This window comes from Solea senegalensis, linkage group LG6 (assembly GCF_019176455.1).
Source record: "Solea senegalensis isolate Sse05_10M linkage group LG6, IFAPA_SoseM_1, whole genome shotgun sequence".
Lineage (NCBI taxonomy): Eukaryota > Metazoa > Chordata > Actinopteri > Pleuronectiformes > Soleidae > Solea > Solea senegalensis.
In genome coordinates, this window is record NC_058026.1 from 14,019,114 (window position 1) to 14,040,970 (window position 21,857).

The 21,857-nt window shown below is 41.3% G+C and overlaps 2 protein-coding genes and 1 long non-coding RNA gene across 11 annotated transcripts in view; 1 reads left to right on the forward strand and 2 right to left on the reverse strand.

The window, feature by feature from the left end:
* LOC122770444 (putative methyltransferase NSUN7) overlaps nt 1–15,143 on the forward strand; it is a 29,714-nt gene extending 14,571 nt beyond the window's left edge. The window contains exons 4-16 of one of the 3 annotated variants that reach the window (XM_044027299.1): nt 2,603–2,732; nt 3,918–4,046; nt 5,696–5,881; nt 6,748–6,806; nt 8,096–8,232; nt 8,320–8,472; nt 8,929–9,112; nt 10,204–10,417; nt 10,509–10,652; nt 11,102–11,203; nt 11,285–11,402; nt 12,600–12,723; nt 14,076–14,213. In XM_044027299.1, the coding sequence (XP_043883234.1) occupies nt 2,603–2,732; nt 3,918–4,046; nt 5,696–5,881; nt 6,748–6,806; nt 8,096–8,232; nt 8,320–8,472; nt 8,929–9,112; nt 10,204–10,417; nt 10,509–10,652; nt 11,102–11,203; nt 11,285–11,402; nt 12,600–12,723; nt 14,076–14,117 (1,722 nt within the window). In that variant the 3' untranslated portion in view covers nt 14,118–14,213. Of the gene's footprint in view, nt 1–2,602; nt 2,733–3,917; nt 4,047–5,695; nt 5,882–6,747; nt 6,807–8,095; nt 8,233–8,319; nt 8,473–8,928; nt 9,113–10,203; nt 10,418–10,508; nt 10,653–11,101; nt 11,204–11,284; nt 11,403–12,599; nt 12,748–14,075 lie in introns of all 3 variants that reach the window. The other 2 variants (XM_044027297.1, XM_044027298.1) reach the window with 2 other exon arrangements.
* Nucleotides 8,138–12,669, reverse strand: LOC122770446. Its single transcript, XR_006360527.1, has 4 exons — nt 12,577–12,669; nt 8,993–9,100; nt 8,771–8,845; nt 8,138–8,194 (listed from the first exon to the last, which is right to left on the reverse strand). It is a non-coding gene; the product is annotated as an uncharacterized LOC122770446 (long non-coding RNA).
* A 266-nt stretch (nt 15,144–15,409) lies between the features above and the next one.
* The window catches only part of LOC122770710 (amyloid-beta A4 precursor protein-binding family B member 2-like), a 45,259-nt gene continuing 38,811 nt past the window's right edge, over nt 15,410–21,857 (reverse strand). For 6 of the 7 annotated variants that reach the window (XM_044027737.1, XM_044027741.1, XM_044027740.1 and 3 more), the window contains 2 exons: nt 21,030–21,209; nt 15,410–19,904 (listed from right to left, as the gene is read on the reverse strand). In XM_044027737.1, coding sequence (XP_043883672.1) covers nt 19,734–19,904; nt 21,030–21,209 — 351 coding nt within the window. In that variant the 3' untranslated portion in view covers nt 15,410–19,733. Of the gene's footprint in view, nt 19,905–20,725; nt 20,950–21,029; nt 21,210–21,857 lie in introns of those variants that run through there. The other variant, XM_044027742.1, reaches the window with a different exon arrangement.

Below are 21,857 nucleotides of genomic sequence, written 5' to 3' on the forward strand. Positions count from 1 at the left end.
TTCTTGCAAGAAAGACTTGAGACTTGAGGGTCATTTATATTAAGTGTGACTTTCTCTGATCTCTGCAGAGTGTGGACAAAGTGGAAAATACCATGGTGAGGAGGTGTGTGTGTACATGCAAATTCATTAAGTAAAGAGTGAAAAACAAAGAGAGAGAAGTTCCATCCAGCACAGCACAGCTTTCTGTAAAGATTAGGCCGTTATTGAGAAAATTCCAGGTCGGCTTATGGCCTCACGACCCGCCGTCTCCAACTGTGGCCAACGATTGAATATGCTGTCTCACACACACACACACACACACACTAATGCCACACATGCAGAACAAGTGGAGCACTGCTGTGAAGCAACATTGATGACGCGTGTTGGATTGAATAATCTCTCTAGCTGGACTCTCACCCGTGGAGAAGTGAGGCCTGGCTGGTTTAAGTTTTTGTTATTTTCAAAACACACTGATAAACACTTTCCTGCTTAATCTGGCAATGTCCATGGGTTCTTGTGCACTTTGTTTTTTGTTTTTTAAACGCTACTGGTTTCTTAAAGGACCAGTGTGTAAAATTTAGATGGAATTATTTTTTAACATTGTTGTTTTTCATTACCCCAGAATGAATCTTTTATGTTTTTTAGGGAGCTGGGTCAGCTTTACACACTCAACATCTCTTAGTCATCAATAATTGATGCTAAATTGTACACACTGTACCTTTAAGAGAGTGAATGAATCTCTATTTGTGTTGTGTATGTGTATTCTTTACACATTAGATGAAAAAGAAACCAGAGAGTGGCAACACTGTGGGACAAGTATAGGACTGCGCTCCAACGACTCTGCCATACTGCAGGAAATTGTCGCCCTCTGCTGGTACTTTACAGACATTAGTTTAAAAATGTAGTTTATGGTTTCCTAAAGACCAATACAAAACACAAAAAGGAGTATTTTGTATTTAAACTTTTATTTCATATTTACAAATCCAATTATGTGTCTTAAATGTGCTTCTTATGTCCCCATGTTAAAAAAAGGACAACTGTTAATATAGGAATAAGTGTGTCCACTGGTTAATACATTCACTGTCCACTTTTTTTAGCTATAAAGCTGTCTTTTATAAAGCAAATATCTGATCTATATTTGTTACATATTAAGAAAAAACAATCCCATTTGGTTTATAGTGTGAAAACGCAAATTCCCATCTTAAGAACATACAGTAGAAGTCACATTATCATTTAAATGAAAGACAAATGGGTCCATCACGGTTATTATAGTTAATGAAAACTAACAAAATAACATTAAAAACTAGAGTTTAAAAAGTTTTAAAGCTTGTATTTTCATTCATAATTAAATGTTTTCAATTTGATTTTGTTTACAGTGTGGGACATGAAGCTATGCAAGTTAAACATAACATTCGTTATTGGGTCGAGTTGGTTCATCTAAGTGAATCAAACTTCTAGTCTTTTATTGGTTTTTTATTATTATTATTTTGCTCATGTTTTTCCTCAGATTGAACTCCTGACTCACAAACAATGTTATGTGTCTCATCAGGGTTATCTATTATTATTAGTATTATTTATGTTGTTATGTTCATGTGGGTCTTCAGTCTGCTAACTGCACACTAACTGCAGCCAACCTCAGCACTATGATGCACTTTTTGCACTTCAGTCCAATCTTGTCGACTGTTATATTTCATTCAGGAAGGTTGCTCATCCATCCAAATAAACTTTTACAATTTTGCTATGTCACACCTGGCAAACACTCCATAAAAAATCCTCAAATTAGCACTAAAACTAATAAAAACTAAACTAAAACTAAGCATTTACAAAACATAAAAACTAACCAGAAAACTAGCATATATATATACATATATATACATATATATATACATATATATATATATATATATATATACATATATATACATATATATATATATATATATATATATATATATATATACATATATATACATATATATATATACATATATATATATATACATATATATATATATGTATATACATATATAACCATTATAACCACTTTTCTGTGGTGCACTGTACTACACTGCAGTGGTAACTAGAGGGCAGTGAGTGTCAATCACACCTGCTGCCAGAGATGCTTTGCTGCTGTCACAGAGCACAGTGTGAATAACGCTGCAACCAGTTCATGTGAGTGGAGATAAGATGAATATTCTGTCATGTATTCGCTGATATTTTATGTAAGAACTAAAATGTACACAAACACACACACATACATACACACACACACACACAGAGATTTATTTTTAAATGAGCTGTCAGAGCAGGTGAGCAGCTCCATCCTTTCCATCTCAAACAAAAAAGATGTCCAGCATCTAAAACCATCTGTTGAAGTTGAATTTGAAGTTGAATCATTTATACGTTGCTACCATGCAACATATAAATGATTCAAGTTGTTGTTGTTTTTTTATGAATGCATTATACTGTATATATATGTTACTGTATATGTGACATAGAGAGGAGAGGCCTTCTTCATTATCATATTGTTGCCATGGCATTTCAAACTCAGGGCCCAGGAACAAAACCATGCATGACAAAGAGGTGATGAGTGTTTGAAAGGCTCCATTTCACTGTGACACAGAATGACAGCCATAACACAGTGCAGACACAGCTTCAGAGCAGAGGGGGAAAGTGTGGACACTTGCTCCAGCTGCATTTCTTTGAGAAAATGAGCTGCGTTGTTCCCACGAGGACGGTTCTGAATGACAAAGGTAAGACCTGCTATGCATTTTTAAAGAGCCCGTCATCATCTATGCAGATTACACTAAGCTGCTGTAGCCTTTTATTCCAGCCCTGCTCCTCTAAAGTGGACTTTTAAGTTTCTCCTCTGTGGTCGCCAGGAAACTGCTCCTCACTCGTTAAATCACTGCCGTTTGATATTCATTAATTTATCCCATTTGCACTCACATGGCTTTATTGGATACGTTGCACATTTCTGGTCAATCCCAGTTTTGTGCTTAAGCATCGACGAGTGCCGTTAAAGCCGATTACACACAGACTGTGTTCATCACTATTTATCCAGTTTAATTAGAGACTAGTGGTCCCTGCAAAACCTCTGCACGTTAAGCCTCAGATGAAGGTATGGCACAGAATATACTCACATCACTGGCTCACACTACAGCCTGCAAACTTTGTTTGTGAAGTGGTTATTCATACCACTAAGGTCTTATATTATTTCTGAAGAACTGGTTAAGTTTAGGGTCTAAGATTTGAGTTATGGTTAAGTTCACGTTAGGGTAGGGCATTAACTGGCTTAAGAACATGTGTGTGTACGCAAAAACCTATCTTTATGGGGACATTTTGACCTTGTGGGGACATTTTGTCTGGGCCGCACAACTGCAAAGGGATTTTTCAGGGTGAAGACCTGCTTTTAAGGTCAAGGTTAGGCACTTAGTTGTGATGGTTAAGGTTAGGGTAAGGGGCTCGGCAATGCATTATGTCAATGAGGGATGAGGTGCAAATGTGAGAGCGAGAGGGAGAGAGAGTGTCAGGTCAGTGAGAGGTGGACGTTTGTACAGGGTCGGACAGCAGCCTGTTATTTATTCATGCTCATGTATCCGACCTGCTGCCTAATTGCACCAGGAGGAGCTCAGTCACCCACGGTGGCCTTGAGCCGCACTGTCTCACAGAAGCTGAAGGACGGCTGATCACATGTCAGCCCTGACTGATGCCATGCATCTTATTTACATTTGCAAAGCTCGGGTTCAACTCTGTAAACAAACAGTGCTTGTGTCTGTGGAGACACTCGACAGAATTACATACATGTTGAAAGAGAAAGAGGCTTGGTGGTGATTGTTGCCGTCATCATGGCATACGCTCTCTAAGATGTTGTTTTGTTTTTGTTGATTCTCTTGCTTGTTTGTGTAACATGACGACCCAGAGTCAATGTGTTGCAGTTGACTCCAGGGAAGATGTGAATTCAACAGAGGACGATTCACAACAAGATCATGAAGAACAGGCCAACGAGGAGCCCGTCTCTTTTTTACTTCCTCTCCCTCCTTTTCTTCCATCGTTACCTTCACCAGGTAAGACACATGTCTGACTCTTTAATCACACACTGAGGACATTTGATCATGTTGATGACTAATGTTTTCAGACCTGGTTTATACAACGGTGTCTTAAGTTCCAACATTCGTCAAGGATGAATTAAAAATGTTTTTCTGATTGTGAGACTAAAGGTTTCCCATTAAACAGTTGATTTTACTGTGAAGAGAAAGACCGTGCTCTCATGTTTGCCTGTGAACAGAGTCAGGTTGCAGTTATCTGTCACTGAGGAGAATGAAAGGACAAACAAAGCAGCCGTCGTTCAAACCTTGAAACTTTATACTATTAATGATCAGCCTTTTATTTTCATCTAGTAGCACAATATGTTTTATTATGTTAGTGTTTCTGAGGACTGCTGCGTTCTGGAAAAGCAGACACTAAAATGTTTCAGGACAAAATTAAATGAATCTATAATGTGCATTGCTTTCATTAGTTTGATACTCAAAAAACACATTTATTATGTGTTAGAATATAATATTAATCAATACATATTCTTCTTTGTATGCCCAGCACTCTTTGCTGTGCCTAACTCTCAGCTTCTTGGAGAAGAAACATGTTTGTGGTTAAAGTTTGAATAAGTCGCCACAAAGTGAATGTAATTCAGTGATTATATGTACTTTTAAAATATGGAAAATTGTAATTGTTTGTGCTGCTATCTAAAGAAGAGATAATGTATCTCAATGGGACCTTCCTGGCTAAATAAAGGATAAATAATAAAAATGAATGGTTAGTTAGTAGTGGTTAGCACTCTTGCCTTTGCAGCAAGAAGACCTGGGTTCACGACCCGGTCAGAACAAGGGCCTCTGTATGGAGTTTGCATGTGTGTGCGTGGGTTTTCTCCGGGTTCTCCGGTTTCCTCCCACAGTCCAAAAAAACATGCAATATGGGGATTAGGTAAATTGGACACTCTAAATTCACCACAGGTGTGAATGTGAGAGTGAATGGTTGTTTGTCTATGTGTCCCTGTGATGGACTGGTGAACTGTCCAGGGTCTACCCCACCTATCGCCCTATGTCAGCTGAGACCCTCATGTGGAGGATAAAGCAGTAGAAGATGGATCGATGTATGGGGCTTTTCACCAGTTTCCTCCCACAGCTCAGAAAACATGCAGAGTTAACGCTCTAAATTGAGTTTAGGTGTAAATGGGAGTGGGAGTGATTGACCCTATAGGGGAGGATAAAGCAGTAGAAGATGGATGGGTAGATAAATTCAGTTTGTCCCCCAAGTGGTAATTTAGGGCATAGACAACATATCCAGATACAGACAAGACTAAAGTTAAGCTAATGTGAATAAAACTTGCTGCCAGATTTAGAAATAAACATATAATAACACTAAATCAGAAATACAAATATAACATTAGAAGGTTAAAAAAAAGCAGAAAAATAAAAGTTTAATCTGTGGATTTAAGACAACATTGTTACAGCTCACTTGGAAACATGTTACTGAGGATACGTTTGTTTTCCCTGCAGCTAAAAACTAGCATTTAAACTTTATATGATTTTGGATCGTAAAGCACAGTAACCAATGGTTTCACTGCAATGAAACTTATAATTGTTCCTCCCTGTTGTTGTTGTTTCCCCCTAATTTCTCTCACCTTCTTTTTCTTCCCCATCGCTCCTCTCCCCCACAGCCTCCCCGCTATCAGATCAGGCATATCTGCAGGCATCAGCCATTTTCCAGCAGCTGCGTGAGGAGAAGCCGGTCATGCTTGAACTTCTACACTATGGGAAGAAAATTGACACGCGGCTACCCGAGCAGAGCAGGGACAAAACCACACAGAGACATGCCTACCAGCTCGCCTTCAACACACTCAAATGTATGAGTAGGCTCTATGAATCCCCAAAGTCACTCATGTTGTTTCAGCAGCTGAGGGTAATGTTCGTTTTTAAGACTCATATGGAGTCACACACTCTGTCTGGAGAGGATGAACTGCTGGTTGAACATAAAGTCAGGGTGAAATTAATTTGCATGAGTCCACGGCTACTTCTGCAGACTTTAACCACCTCCTGTGAGGCGGCCTTATCTCTATAATGAATAGCAGCGGAGAGCCGCAGCACGTGTCAACTCCAATATTCACTTTTGAAAAGTGGCTTTAACTGCACACTGTAGATTAAATAGCATATAGTCACACATTTCTCCTTCTTTTTTTTTTTCTATGTGCAAATTACTTCAGTCGGAGGTGCAGCAAATGCCTGCGTAGGAAGTGATAAGGCTCACACAAACACACGTACGACCAAACAGGCACACGTATGCACTCACACACACACACACACAGTATATGTGTGGAGCCGTGCAGTTATGTTCATATTTAGTGAGGTTTGCCCATATGGAATATTTGGCATACATATTCAATATATAACTACATATTTTCATACATGTGAACTACATGGTGAGTTATATATTATATTATTCTCATACATACATGTGGTCAAATCAGCACATGTACAGAAACATATATATTATGTGTGGCTGATGTGGTCTTCTGCTGCTGTGACCCACATTTCTTCTACTACATAAAGATCTGTGGTCAGAGAACAGCCGTCATTGGATGTTTTCTCTTTTTTGGGGGGATCATATTTGGATGAATACATACACAAGATGAAGGATAATCGTCATGACAGGGGATTACTTTACACGTTGACATGTCCGTCTGATTAAAAATCATTGTTGTTTTCTTTCCAGACCAAGATCTACTTGAAGAAATCATCACCGACAGCTGCTTCCACTCATCTCAGCATATCGTGAGTCCAGCCGTCGTTGACATGAGTGCAACTTACTGAAAACACCGGCTTAGCTCCTGATGGTCACACTATCTTGGACTTATCTGTCATCAGATGAAGTAGCTGTGCTCTCTCTCTCTCTCTCTCTCTCTCTCTCTCTCCCTCTCTCTCTGTCTGTATGTATGTGCTCCATCAGAACGAGGTGAAATGCTGGTGAGGGAGACAGGGATGCTGTTAAAGGCCATTTGTATTCAGATCTGTGCACAGTCTGGCCAGTTATAGGTGGCAAATGATGCAAACAGGAGAGGGACAGACGCACCCGGCAACCGGGAGACTGTAAATGGCACAATAAAACACTGTGCACTGACACAAACATGGACAAAGAGACACACTTAGCGTGTGTGTTTTGTTGTTTATTGAGGGATGGGTAAAACATAGAGTGTATCCTGACAGGCTGTTAGGAAGACAATGAACAACTGCCACACAGCTGTTTGTAATTCCACCACACCTTCACTCACTCTTGGTAAACTGGCGTGTGAATAATACACAACTGTTTATATCAGAAGTCTCAAACTCAAATGACCTGGGGGTCACTGAGTGTCTAGTTTGGTCAATAGGAGGCCAGTCAAGTAAAAAAAGTTTCACATCATGTCAAAATAAAAGTGTTTGTTTTGATATGGAACAATAAAAGGTTCACAATATAAACATATTTGTGATGCAAAAATAATCTACGAGTAAAAAAAACAAAAAAAGACATACAGAAACAACTCATTAGAACTTCATAATAAATGGCTGCATGAAATTGATTGGGGGGCCATGAGACTTCTGCCTTATATGGACATCCTGGGTGTTTATAGGCATATAGTAATAATTGTGCAGGCGTCACAAAATAGACAGTCTTTATTATTTTTGTTCATTAAAACGAAACTGCCGAGCGAACTTTGAACTGTGCACAAATTCAATCCCATTTTAAAAATAAATTGAGTACGTTTTGCTCGGGGGTGTCCATGGAGTTGATGAAAATAAGGGGAAAAATGATTTTATCACATTGCCTATAGGTTGTGCTGAAAAAATGATATAAGACACTCTATATTATTCATTATTATAGCCTCTGTATATACGTTTTAACAAAATAATGAGGAAAAACAGCCTAAATGCTCTATGTTCTAATGTTTAAAGTGATTATACACTCATGCAAACATACTTATGTACAGTATATTCAATCCTCTGCAATGATCAAGTAATACAGGTTTAAGATGAATAGTGGCAAGAGGATATGGTTTTGTAATGAAAATGTTCTTGTTTTGCAGTCCACTGACCTGTTGCCGTTGGCGATGGTGATGCTGTTTGACCTCCAGGACAGGCGGTTTGTGTCGCGTGAACATCCAACAAGCACAGGACTGGAGTCTCTACAGGAAGTCAGGGAGCTGGAGGTTAATCTGCACAGGTGTGGTGTTCATTGACACATGGGTGACTCGTGTGATGTGAAATGTTTTACCATTAAACGTGGCTGTCATATGTGTGTGTCTGACAGGTGTAAGACCAAACTGGCAGCGTCTTTAGCTCGCTGCAGAGTGAAACTCAACCTGAGGAGCGTGTCCTGTTTTCTGTCAGATGCTGTCAGAAACAAGCAGCACCAAGCAAAGCATCTGCCACTATATGCATGGGTTGATACACTCAAGACCAGGTAGGTACATGTTTTATCAGGTCAAGAGCTGTAAAAGGGTTAAAAGGAAAGGAAAAATATTCCTTTGTTAATTTGATCACAAGGTGGTGGCTATTTTATTTGCACTCTTACAGTGTCCATATTTTAAACTCTTTAATCCATCCATCCATCTTCTACCACTTTATCCTCCACATGAGGGTCGCAGGTCTCAGCTGACATAGGGTGATAAGTCTATTATTCTTCTGGGGTTACATTATTCACAAGAGCTCATGTTGTTGCAGTGTGAGGTTAATGGTCAGTGAAGTTCAGTGGGGCGTACCCGACACAGCAGAGTCAGCGTTCCTGAGGGGAGCGAGGAGGTCACAGGCGTGTCCATACAACGACGCTGTCCTTTCTGGTGGGAAGGAAAATGAGGACACCTGGATGATTGCTTAAAAACAGACAGAGCAGTTTTCTTCTCTGTCCTGTACTCCGTAGTGTTGAAGAAGTGTGCAAAGCGCTGCTCAGCGCTGGCTTGTGTGAGAGGAAGAGCATTACTGACCTGGAGGAGCTGACGTTCTGCAGGGACTCTCTCTGTCCAGACACACTTGTCTTCCCCCAACAGCTTCATGCTCTGCTCCTGCACAGCAGCCTCACCGGCACACGCACACTGAACATACAGGTAGAGAGAGTGTGTGTGTGTGTGTGAGTAAGAAGGAAGTGCTTTTGAATATCATTTTAGAAGGTGAATACATTTAGTAATATCATATCAAAGTAGAAGCAGTTGCTACTCTGTGTCACTTTGAGTACAAAGTATAACAATATCCTATGAAAGTAGAGGTATAGTGTCCCTTTACTGACTATTAGAAGATGTATCAGTCACCTTAAGTTTAAAAATAACTAAATAAGTAAGAACTTTTTCACTATGTCCATTTTATTGAAGTTCACATCAGACTGAGAACTTAAAACATGTGTGGCTTTTGAAAAAAAACTTAAAGGGCTACTTCACCAAAAAATAAACAGGTTTTTTTTAGTTGTTTTTTTTAGATAAATGTGTTATTTGATCAGACAGTGGATCTGAGATATACGTCTGCTTCAACACAAGAAGTTGGGACTGCTCTTCACAAAAATCTGAGAAACTAAACTAAACTAAAATAAACTAAACTAAACTAAACTAAACTAAACTAAACTAAAATAAAATAAAATAAAATAAAATAAAATAAAATAAAATAAAATAAAATAAAATAAAATAAAATAAAATAAAAATGGGTCAAATTGACTCCACCCCAGAATAGAAAACAAACACAGCAGCATCAGATTCGTGTTAAGTTTAGTTTTCATTTGGGAGGGGGGAAAGGGTGAAACAGCCCTTTAATACTGTCCAATTAAAATCAAATAAGACAGAAAGTCCTGAACGGACTGCACAGGAGCCATTCTGGTACATGATGGCAGGAAATGTGTTAAGCACTGAAGCTGAGGAAACTAAATGGAACTGGAGCCATCATTGAGGTTCCTATGGTGACTCATTAAAATGGCTGCTGTGCAAAAGGCCAGTTCATCCATTTGTTGGTTAATGGATCATCTTACAGACTAATAACACTTAACTGCTGTGAAACAGACGAGAGGTTTTACTGTTTTCTCCAGCTTGATAAGTTATGGATTTGGAGTAAGTGTGTTTAAAAAAAGAACGTTTCTCTCACATCCATTCATGATATTAAAGACTTGAGTTGTTTATGTGACGTGTACCAGTGCAGTGTTGTTGTCTCTCCACAGGACAGGAGTGTGTGTGTAGCAGTAAGCGTGTTACGCCCCCTGCTGTTTGATCAAGGCGACGTCCTGGTGGTGGGCAGTTTCTCTGCTGTGACTGTGGCTCACATCGCTGTTGTGGCTGCCGAGCGCTCAGGCCGAGTGTTGGTGTGTGGTGCTGATCACACACCTTCACAGGTAGAAGAGATCCGGGAAGTGCTCGGTGAAATGAACGTTTCCAGTGAGTAATGAAGGAGAACAGAGAATGAGCCCAATGCTGCTGTTAAACCTGTTACATCTCAATTATGCTCCTGCTCAACATCCCACCGTAGACGTGCGAATCCTGTCTGAAGCCTTCTGTGACTTAAAGGAGTGGGACGCCACGGTGCAGCGTCTTAAGGTCATCATGGTGCTGCCTCAGTGTTCATCCACTGCCCTCAATGACCCCGTGCCCACCATCCACAGTGAACATGGAAGTATGACTCCTCTGTGACGTTAAAGCTGCAGTGTGTAAATTTGGGGATTTTAGTTGTTGATGTTCATATCCTGCCTTTGGTTGGTCTTAGTGTCTTAATGTCAAAGACCTTAACGCCACTTTATTGAGAATCAGCATTGTGTGTACGCATTAACTCTGCAAAAGAGATTATGTTTTCATCGGCGTGGGTTTATCTGTTTTTTTAAATCTTCCATAGACATGTAAAGATATTGGAAATGTGCAATATAAATGTGTATATAATACATATACTATTTATTTATGATTTAAATGTGATGTGGCAGTTAAAGACGGTGGATGGAGGAAGCAGACAATGGAAGAAAACTCAGTCACAATGAATGATTTATACTGACATTCTGAAAGTGTTGATGATCACATGACTACAAGAAGTTGATGAAAATGCTAAACACTGCAAATCCTTTTTTTTGACAGACTGGGATCTTTTGCCAGACTTGTCTCATGGTTCTGTATCCGAGGGCAAAATAAACTCAATGGCCGGTCAACAGGCACGGCTGTTAGCACATTCTCTGACCTGTAGGTGTGACACACACACACACACACACACACATTAACTTCATCATTAATTTCATTTTTGTCATTTTCTCTGTCTGTCAGTCCCAAAGGTTCAGACAGTCGTCTATTGCACACGCTCAGTGTATCCTGAGGAGAATGAACAACTGGTGAAAAGGGTGTTAGAAAAAACACACACTCACCCCAAACTGCTGCCCTTTAGGTAAAACACACACACACACACACAGTGAGATATTGACCTTTGCCCTGGGTCAGATTGGGTTATCCAGCTGCAGACTGTGTAAAGCATGAGTTGCCATTTACATGGGAAATGCAGTTAATCCCACACTCGCGGTAAATGGGGTGAAGAAACTTTCACGCCTGTGTCTCTTCAAAAGCAATTTACTACACAAACCGTCCTCTTGAATAAATCAGAACGTCATTATTATTTTTGGTCACCTTTACATGCGCTTATCAAACTACAATTACAGCTTCACAGGTGAGTTTACGACTGCTTTTTGCGTTTTTTTGCTGATAAAACCCCATTCGAGTTGTTTTTAGAAGAGCCAACACCAGTTTGTACCCAAGAAATATACAGTAACAGAGTGTTAGATTGGGATAGATTGGATTGGATTATACATTTGCATTGGACTGGATTATTGGATTGTATTAGCTTGGATTAGATCGGATTAGATTGAAGATTATATTACATTACATTAGAGAGGGCAGGGGATATAGTTTGTGTGTGAGTGTGTGTGGTTATTTTGTATAGAGAAACAACGCTCACTCCATTTAAATGGCAGAGATTACAAATCTACTGCTCACTTTCTGTCTTTTTGTTTAAATGTTTTAAATTTTAAAGTCATAGCAGCACATTGTCTCCACATTTACTGTCGGATCCACTGACGACACATTTGGCAACATATCTCAGGTTGCCATAAATAATGCTCATCCTGACGACTCATCCATAAACACACAATGGAAATAGACTGAGAGGTAAAGTCTTCAGATCCCACTTACATCTTAACTGTTGTGCTTTACTGTTGCAGGGACATGGAGCATAACCTGTTGTAAAAATGACTATAGACCTTTTTCACAGCAGCAATCGACAATATGAGCCTCCTAAAGCTGAAATGGAGCAATGTTTATATTCAAAATCTATAGTTACCTCCACCATGCAAGTTTATTTGGCCGCATAGCTCGAAACGTATTGCTCAGATTTAGATGAAATTTTCTGGGGATGTAGATTATGACATATGGAATACATTATTATTATTATGCAGGGGAGAGTCAGAAAAGGATGACGATTTTAGGCATGTTCCCTGAAACCCTGAATTATTGTGTGCAAAGCTATTGTTTTCCAGTATTACATCTGTGAATCATGGTGGTGATGTCACCTGCTCCTGTGTTCATCTCTCAGGGTGAACGGTCCGGTTTTCCCTGCCAACTGTGGAGAGTCAGGAGACACAGCAGACTCCAAGTTCTTCAGACTCAAACCGTCTCAGTTCACCAACGGCTGCTTCATAGCCAGACTGTCTCGACAGGTGGGAGAGCCGAAGACAGGAAGTGTGAGATGCGGCAACTGTAAAGGGGAGAAGAATGTAGAGGACAAGGTCAAGTTAGGAAATTGTGGTGGAACAGATATGTTTGTGTGTGTGTGTGTCTGCTTTGCGACAAGATCTTCCAGCAGTGCTGAGGCTGCACTTTCTGTCTGCTGTGAGGTCTGCATGTACAGCTCAACTCTCTCTCGCTCTGTGTGTGTGTGTGTGTGTGTGTGTGTGTGTGTGTGTGTGTGTGTGTGTGTGTGTGTGTGTGTGTGCAGCAGCCGTAGTAGGACCCTCACAGACATAAAATATTCCTTCGACCCCTTATCCGATCCTTAACACCACAACTAGATTCCTTACCCTAACCTAAACTCAATTCTAACCCTAAAACCCATTCTTTTTTGTCCTCACAAAAGACCACACACATACACACTATACCTCAGTGCTAAAACACTGCAGTATTTGAGTATTACTCAAACACTCCATAAAAAAGTCAAGTCAAAGATTAAATATGACTGACTTTCCAGCAAAGATGAAAGAATAATTCTCTGTATCCCTCCTCAAACCCCCCAGTCCCGTTGCATCACCTCATTGCTGTCTGTTTGCCCCTCCTTCACCCCCGCTTGCTCCACTCATAAAAAGGAAGGAAAAATACAACAGAAGGAAATGAGATGCTGCTCCTCTGATTCCCTGCAGCTCCAAAAATGGTGCAGAGAGTGTGTGTGTGTGTGTGTGTACACAGTGACAGACCCTGCTATCCAGAGTGGCAGTGCAGTAATTTAAAATCTAAATGCTGGGGTGTAATTAAATCGACATCCACTCTCTCTGTGAATGAAATCACATTGCAGAGCAACAGATTCAGTTAGTAGTGACACTTGTGAGGTGGTTCACTGCCGCTCACACGCATGACTTCACTCGTCAAACTGCCCCCGCTGGATGAAGGGATGAGAAACTGATAGATGGCAGCAGAGAGAGAGGAAGAGAGGGAGAAAAGAGAGCGAGGACGTGTTTTAAAAAGGAGAGGGAGATGCAAGAGCATTATTTTAATCCGACACCCCCCCAAAAAATGCAACACACGTTGCACAAGCACTAACCACTTTGGACAGGTGTTGATTCTTGCTTTTAACATTCTGCAGACTTAGCATGAAGGCAGCACACAGACTCTGCTGGAGCTGAAGAGCAGCTATAAAATCTCTCGTGTTGCCGTTCACATTATGGGCCATAACAAAGTTTGCTCTATGGGAATGTAAAAATCCATCAACCCCACTGTGATCTCTCCTCTTCACTACTCCTCTTCCCGTCTAGTTGGCCACTTTACGACGGCATTTCCACAGCTTTGCATTCTGTTACAGGAATCTCCTCCCTGTCGACTTGCCCTGGAGACTTGTTGTTGATATCTTACTCTGCCCTTGCAATTCCAGGCTGATCCCACAAAGGTAGAGACGGTGCAGGATGTGTTGGCAAGGGCAGCAGCGAAGGGCCTCCTGGGTGGAATAATGCCTGAACAATTAAAAACTGTCAAAAAGGGAAAAAGCAAGAAGAAGCCCCAGTCGCCCTCAAGCCAGGGTCCAGGCGCACCTTCAGAATACGAAAAGGAGAAAGGTGAGAGAGACTTGGTGGGTGATGAGAAGGTGGAGGAGTGCACCACAGAAGAAGGTGAGGTCGGGAAGGAAGAGGGGAAGAGGTCAAAAGGTCACAAGCGAAAGCTCAAACGGCGAGCAAAGCAAGCCAAGAATCAGCCGAAAAACCACAAGAAGAAAGTCAACCCCAACAAGCGTCTGACGAAGAGTAAACAGAGACGTATACCTCGTCTCACGCTGACACTAATGTCCTCGGCGCAGCCGTCCAACCACTTGTCTCCGATCACAGCTCTTGCGCACAGGATAAGTGAAAACACATCTCAACAGACAGTCGGCGCCCTTTCATCTGCAGGCAAACATCCATCACCTCCTCGCTCTGCTCCACTTTCTGGCCCGGCAGCCTCCGCGCAGGTGCACAGACACGTCACACCACAGCCCGACAGAACAGAGACAACACTGCAGGATGGAGATAAACCAGGAGGATTCTTTAAGGAGAGGAAAAAGATGATCAGACCAAAGGAAGTGGTGAAACTTGCAGATTCTGTCCTTCCACCCATTCCCTCCTCCTCCTCCTCCAGCTCTTTACTTAGCAGGAGTGCTAGTTCTCTCTCCCAGCCTCCGTCCCGCATCTCCCACCTTCAGCACACCAGCATGTCGGCATCCTCTTCCACAGTCTCACTACCTGGATTATAAACATGTGGGGATTAAGTATGTATTTACATAATTCTGATGGTGACTGTGATTCAATACACTTTCAGCTAAACATTGTACTAAATAGTATTAAAATGTGATTTTTACAGTGTAAAATGAAGAGTGAGAAAGACATTAAAGTACATATCTGCAGAGGTTTTTTGTTTTTGATATTTTCCTTCAAGTCAACAAACACAGACTTCTTCTTCTTCTTGTGATCAAAAAATTCAAACGTTTACTTTAAAACTTTAAAGAATTTCATAAAGTAAAAATCCTCTGCTCCTTACTCTCGGGCCAAAACCCACTGCGACTAAACCACAGACTAAATAATTAATCAAAAAAATTATGACTCAATAAAAAACATTAATACTCGCAGCCCCAGCACACACACGCAGAGATACACAAAAGCCAAATGCTGTATTTTATAATGCTGTTTATTCTCACGTTTGGTTACATCGCTAAAGTGTAGAAATCGGTGAACGGCAAACAGAAGCCAACACGTCCATTTGCAGGAAATGGAGTGTACGCATGTGTGTTTGTGTGTGTTTTCCTTTTTAGATTGTTTATGTGTGAACTTGACAGAGATACTGAGAGTCCACTGCTGTCTTCTTCATCATCTTCCTCCTCCTCCTCTCCCTCACTCCTGCAGCAGTGGACGTCCAGTCCTCAGGACACTGTACAGAGTGGACATATATATATATATTCCTTTATCTGCCGTTTTCTGCAAAGCGGAGCTCGTTGTAGCCTTGTGAGTGAACCAGGGACCGAGACGACAACACGAGGCTAGAGACCTTACTTACCTCAACTAATAAAATCAGTATATACCTTTATAAAATAGAATAAATAAAATAAAAAATATTTCTGTTCAGTACATACAGTCGCTCTTTCAACCATCCGAGGGCATGCAAGGCTTTTTACGACTTTCCATTTCTTGAGATCAAAAGAATGCATAGATAATTGCTCAGTTAAATTCAGCATCAACTTAATTGACGGCTGTGAAATTTTCCAAATGATTTGCGCTCGTATTTTTTTCTTATCTACAACAACGTATATCTGTACTTTACACTTTGGCCATTTGTGAGTTCTCAAAAAAGGCATTTCATTTCAGGAAAGAAACAGGAAAAAGTGAAGACATTCAAAAATGAAGAGATTAGCTTATAACAATGATTAATGCCAAACGTTACACTGACTGGATATTATGTACACAACAAACTGTAGTCTTCTCATTCACATTTCAACATCCATGTGACACAGTGAAAGTGATGTGGCCGAGTTCTCCTCAACAAAAATCAAAAATTAAACTCCCGGTTCCTTCATAGTGTATTTTTTTTACAAGGATGATATTAACACAGAAAACCAGACTCCTTCAGCTGCAACAGCCTGGTCGCCTGTGTCACTACGTCTGTGAAGCCTTTCCTTCTTCTTCTACTCACAAAGCACATTATACAGATAAACTGTGTCTCAGTAATAAAAACCAAGGTTCATTTCATGAAAACATTTTAAGACAAGCTCTTAAAACTTGTTTTCCAACTAGTGACTGTGGCGTTTTGTTCATTTAATCAACTGTCGTTAAGAGACTATCTGTCAACTAGATTTTTCAAAACAATAGACTCAATAAAAAAAATGGACGTAGCTTTCCAAACTAAGAAGTAGGACAGGAGTAGCATTTAACCACCAGAGGGGCAACTCCACTGGTTGCTAAAAAAAAACCCTCTATTTAAGTGCAAGTGTGCTGGAAAATGAGCCTATTTCTTATTTGAATTGTATCATCAGCAAAGTGGATGCCGTCGCTCTGAGGCCATATGTCAATTTTGGACCCCGGTGTGACTGACAGCTGGTAATGTCTGGGTTTTTGGTCTCACAAACTTGACACACGGTGCTGCTCAAATTGCAAATCCTAAGGCTTAACAACAGGAGCTTTTCTTTTTTCAACTGGAAGACTACGTCCACTTCCTACATCCAGTCTATGTTCAAGACGGACTGCAAAAACAAGGTGAAGTCATCTCAGCAGTGGATAAACACGTGAGCTGCACGGGGAGTTAAAGGAGCAGCTGTGCATTTTTTTGTTACGTCGAGCGAGTCACTCCTTGTACTGTACAGCCGGAAATAAACCACGAGTTTTACAGAAAACGTAAAACTATACAACGATATTTAGCTGGAGGAGCTGGAGAGTTTACATCCCACGCTGAATGAACAGCAGGACATCAGCTTATTTATTACCCGGCACTCATGATGCTTGGCTGTGACTCCTGCAGGAGAAATAGTCGGGTGCTAAACAGCACACAGCTTCTCCTGGAAACGCTCAACGGAACATAGAGTAGTCACCTCGTGACTGGTTTCAGTTTGTGCATCTAATGGCTAAGAAAACAGCATAATCTGGTCTCAAATGTAACAACTGGTTTCTCTGAATGATTCTCTATCTATGCAGCTTCATCATCGCCAGAGTTTGGTTGTGTGCCAACAGTATGTTTCACAATCCACAATCTACTCCATAAACTGAATGATAAATAAGATCAAGTTGGAGACACTACGCAGTGAGGTGGCTCTTTGTTTTGATTTGAACACAAGAATTCTTTTTTTATCATTCAGATGTTTAAAGTGAGTGGATTCTCAAGGATAACACTAAGATTTTATAACTCCTGATTTTATAACTCCTGACGTCCTCTTCCTCTTTGACACTTGCTCATCAGCATAAAAACGAATGGTTTATTTCATTGTGTCTCTGGTCTTACAGCATGATTCTGGTTTTGTCTTAAGATCTTATCTATATCGTTTCTGCATGTGGAAGTTAAGGGCCCGACGTCAGATATGTGACAGTGAGGATGTAGAGGTGAATAATTGGGATTTGTGTGAGAAAAGAAGAAATAATGTGATCGCGTGGCTCTGATGAAAGCGTATGTACAGTAACCGAGAATTTAAAAACAAAACAAAAAACGAAGAAGGTGAACAGACGCCTGGAGACAGATCGACAGCAGCCCAGGAGAATCCTGCTGGTTGGAGTCTACATGTCTCTCTTTAATCTTCCGTCTCAAACGGCCACGGCTGCAGATGAAATAGTTTTCTCCATCTCACCTCGTCTCAGTTCAGACATCTCAACCAGAACCAGGTATAAAAAGAAAACCACATTCCTCTGCTCTTCTTTTTCTTCCTCCAGGTTTTTTTCCTCAAGCCAATCCCATTTTATTAGTGAACACTGAGTCTGTGAGGACAGATACTGAGGTGGGATTTAAAGTCAAATTTCCTCCAGCATGTGTATCAAAGAGCAGCAGCGGCGGCGGCAGCAACATGCTGACGTCTACGGTGTTTGGAGCAGCAGTCACCGTTCAAGACAAAGTGGGGAAGCGGAGGAGAGCGGGCTAAATAACAAAGTTCACCCCTGCGTCTCTTCCTTCATTATGGCTATCGTCTGTCACCTTCTGAGGGACAAACAGAAAAAATAAACGTAAACCGAGGGCGTACGTAAGGTGTCTTCGGGTGAAAAGCCACCACTCGTTTAGAACCACCAGGCTGAAGCTTGCACAGTTGAAGACAACAAATGTGTTTTTTTTTCTGGAAGCAGCATTTGTGTTATTGATATTGTCTATAGAAGGATCCACTTTTCCATTTAAAAAGTTCATGCACGATCAGTTGAACAGATGAGTGTGAGGCCAGAATCTTTAAAACCAAGTCCACAAGACACGACACGACATTTAGAGTTCGAGGGTTGCTGTGTGCGTCCCACACACCAGGATCTAATGATCGGGAGTTGTTTTTTTTCAGTGGTTGTCACTACACGTCTCTCACAATATTTCACCAGGAGGAGCCAGAAACACATGACATTATCTCCTCATAGTGGTCACAAAGGGATATGTGAACATTGGCACAGGGAAACCAGGTTTAATTTAGCTCTGCTTCATGTGTACAGGTCGACCACTGAACCCCTTTTGCAACAAACTCTGTTTTTGGGATGCTATATTTCTCTTTTTCCCATCATCCTCTTCTTTGCTGTGATGAACTGCCTTTGTCTTCCTGTTTGGGTTTCAGCCCCTCTCACCCCGTCCTGGTCTCTGGCTGACTGGGCCGGCTTGACGTGGATCAAATTTCCAGCATGCTGGAAATGAGATCTAGGTCTGGTTAGCAGGTTTTCGCACGCTGAGGATTTGAAGAGTTCCCTCTTAGCGACTGCTGAACATTAGGCGATTCGGGTCAGTTGGCGGAGTGGGGGGGGGGGCGTTGGGGTTAACTGGACAAATGGGTGAATGACAGTGGGGTGTGGCCGGGTGTGCAAGGTCATGCTGGCAGCACAGGCACAGACACAAATACAGTAAGAGCGTGGAGAGATCAGCAGTTTGGGCAGCAATGAGCTTGCAGTCTTTGAAGGAGCACTTCCTACTTCTACAATATTTGTTCTCTTCTCCTCATCTGTGCTGAGCGCGATGAGCGTTTACTTCTATGTACATCAACGCCTTCATGACCATCACTCGGTGGATTCTTAAGGTTGTGTGTTCCTTCTTGATCAGGGCTCGCAGTCTTTATTGGTCTTAGTTTTTTTTTGAGGAAACAAACGTCCAATTTCTGCTCGAGAGCCGAAAAAAACTCTTGAGGGGAAATTCCTATTTGCTCCAGAAAAGTGAGGGAATTGTGACACGGTTTCCCAAACCGTGGGGCTTTGCTGTGTTTGAGTAGTTGTTTGGGTCTGTGGTTGGCGACAGGTTTGGCAGCAATGTGGCTCATAACATTGGTGATTGGTGTTTGTGGCAGTTACTGTGGCAACTCAGTGACAGGTCTCTTCTGTTTGAGCGTGTCGATGAGGGACAGGACACCTCTCTTCACGCTGGTCGAGACCCGACGGGACACAGAGTCACCGGGAGGTGTTGAGCTGCAGGCTTTCTGGGAGGGAGGACGAGCGACCAAGCACTTCTGATACCGCAGCTGAGAGAGAGACAGAGAGAGACAGAGAGAGACAGAGAGAGAGAGTTACAGCTGCTGCCTTGTGTGTGTGAGAGAGGGAGAGACAGAGAAAGAAAAACCTGGACTGGTGCAGACAGCGAGCTGTGATCAATATTAATGACTGATGATTCATGTCCCTGTGAATCAGTTTTACTGTGTATTAGTGTGTGTGTGTGTGTGTGTGCGTGTGTGCCAGAGAGAGTGAAAGAGAGAGATATGATCAATAGCCAAGCGAGCAGTGGACTAATCTTGTGACTCTCACACACAGCAGCGACAAAGAAGATGAGGAACCACTGAGTTCCTGTGTTATGGCAGCAACACCCGTGATTATGGACATTATCATGATGAAATAAAAACACCGTTAGGATATTACCGATTTATTATTATTACTCATTCGATGTACTCTATTGTCCTCTGCAAACACAGTTAACAAAATGTAATACAATCTAAAGCACTGAACTTCAAACAGAATGTCTACACCAGGAAACTCAAAAGGACGTCTTCGTGCAGAGGCAATTAATGCTGAACACACTTTATTTTTATTTTACTTGTATTGATTTAAAATGCACATATTACACCAACACACCAGTGCTTTAACACGGGGTGCCACTACAACCTGAATAGAGCATAGAGGTATTTGTTGAAGGTGGTGAAAATGGCGGAACTAAACTACTGGCAAGGACGTTCGAGCACAGGAACCCTCTTATGACAATCAAGATAGTGAGGCTGCCTGGATGTATACTGATTTTATTGCTGTAGTATTGTCAAAAAATGTTCAACGAGTGAGTGCTTCTGCCCCTTTTTCCAAAATAACTTTCACTTTCGATATCTGGCCATTATTCAACCGTTTAGGAATAAGCTGAAGTTTCCTTCGTTGAGTTCAAATAGGACTGACTTTTTTCATGAAACCAAATGATTGAAAAAAGGTGACAGACATGTGTAGTCAATGAATGTTGTCATTTATGCTTGAATTTCCTGGGTTACATCAGTGTTCCTTCTTTCTTCCATGTCACTGCTGCATGTTTTCCTTCAGATAAAAAAAAGAAGCTCAGGAATTGTCTTGTAGTCATGCATTTCAGCCCTGTGATATTTTACTCAGCGACTCACCATACAAGCTGCCTGAACAGCCTCGGACACGCTCCCAGCATTGGGATCACACCAGAAGACGTGACAGTCAAAGCGATGCCCGCCAGCATCCATGATGAAGGCAAACGTGTGCGTGTCATGACCGACGCCCATGAAAGACAGGAAGCGTACGCGACACTCCACCAACATTTCTTCTTCATCCTGGTCGGAGACATCAGTGTGAACGTTGAGAGAGCAGACATCAACAACGTAAAACTCAATAAAAGAGAAAATTGCAATTCGAGTCATTTAAACACATTCACACGGGTAAGCTACGGCAGCCTTGTAATAACAAGGTCCAGCGGAGCAGCAGGGCTGTAAACACCTTTCTGTTAAAGATGAAACCCATAACTTATTTAAATAAGGGAGAAAAAGCACTTTTATGTAGCCACATGGTCGGAGTGTCATTCATTTATTCACTTTGCCAAGTAGCATCTCTCTACCTCTCGTTCAATGATGGCAAAGTCTGTTCAATCCAAAGCACAAGTGACATGCTTGCCACAATTTGTGTAGTTACCACATCGAAATTTACACAAAGGTCAAAGGGAACATAAAGAGTGGTGTGATGATAAAAATCAACAGCTGTTCTAGCTGCCCTGACAACACAGTTCGTTTAAATATGTAAACACAGAGGCCATTTTTTTGTGCAACAGTTCATTATAAGATAACATGGTTATGAGTTAAAACTGACACAATCTTGCCGTTGCCTTTTTATCATTCTAATAAATTTTGCTGCAGAATAAGGTTTTTGCTAAACCGAAACATCTTTCTGTTACCAGGTAAAACTGTGGAGAAACAGCATTAGTGTGT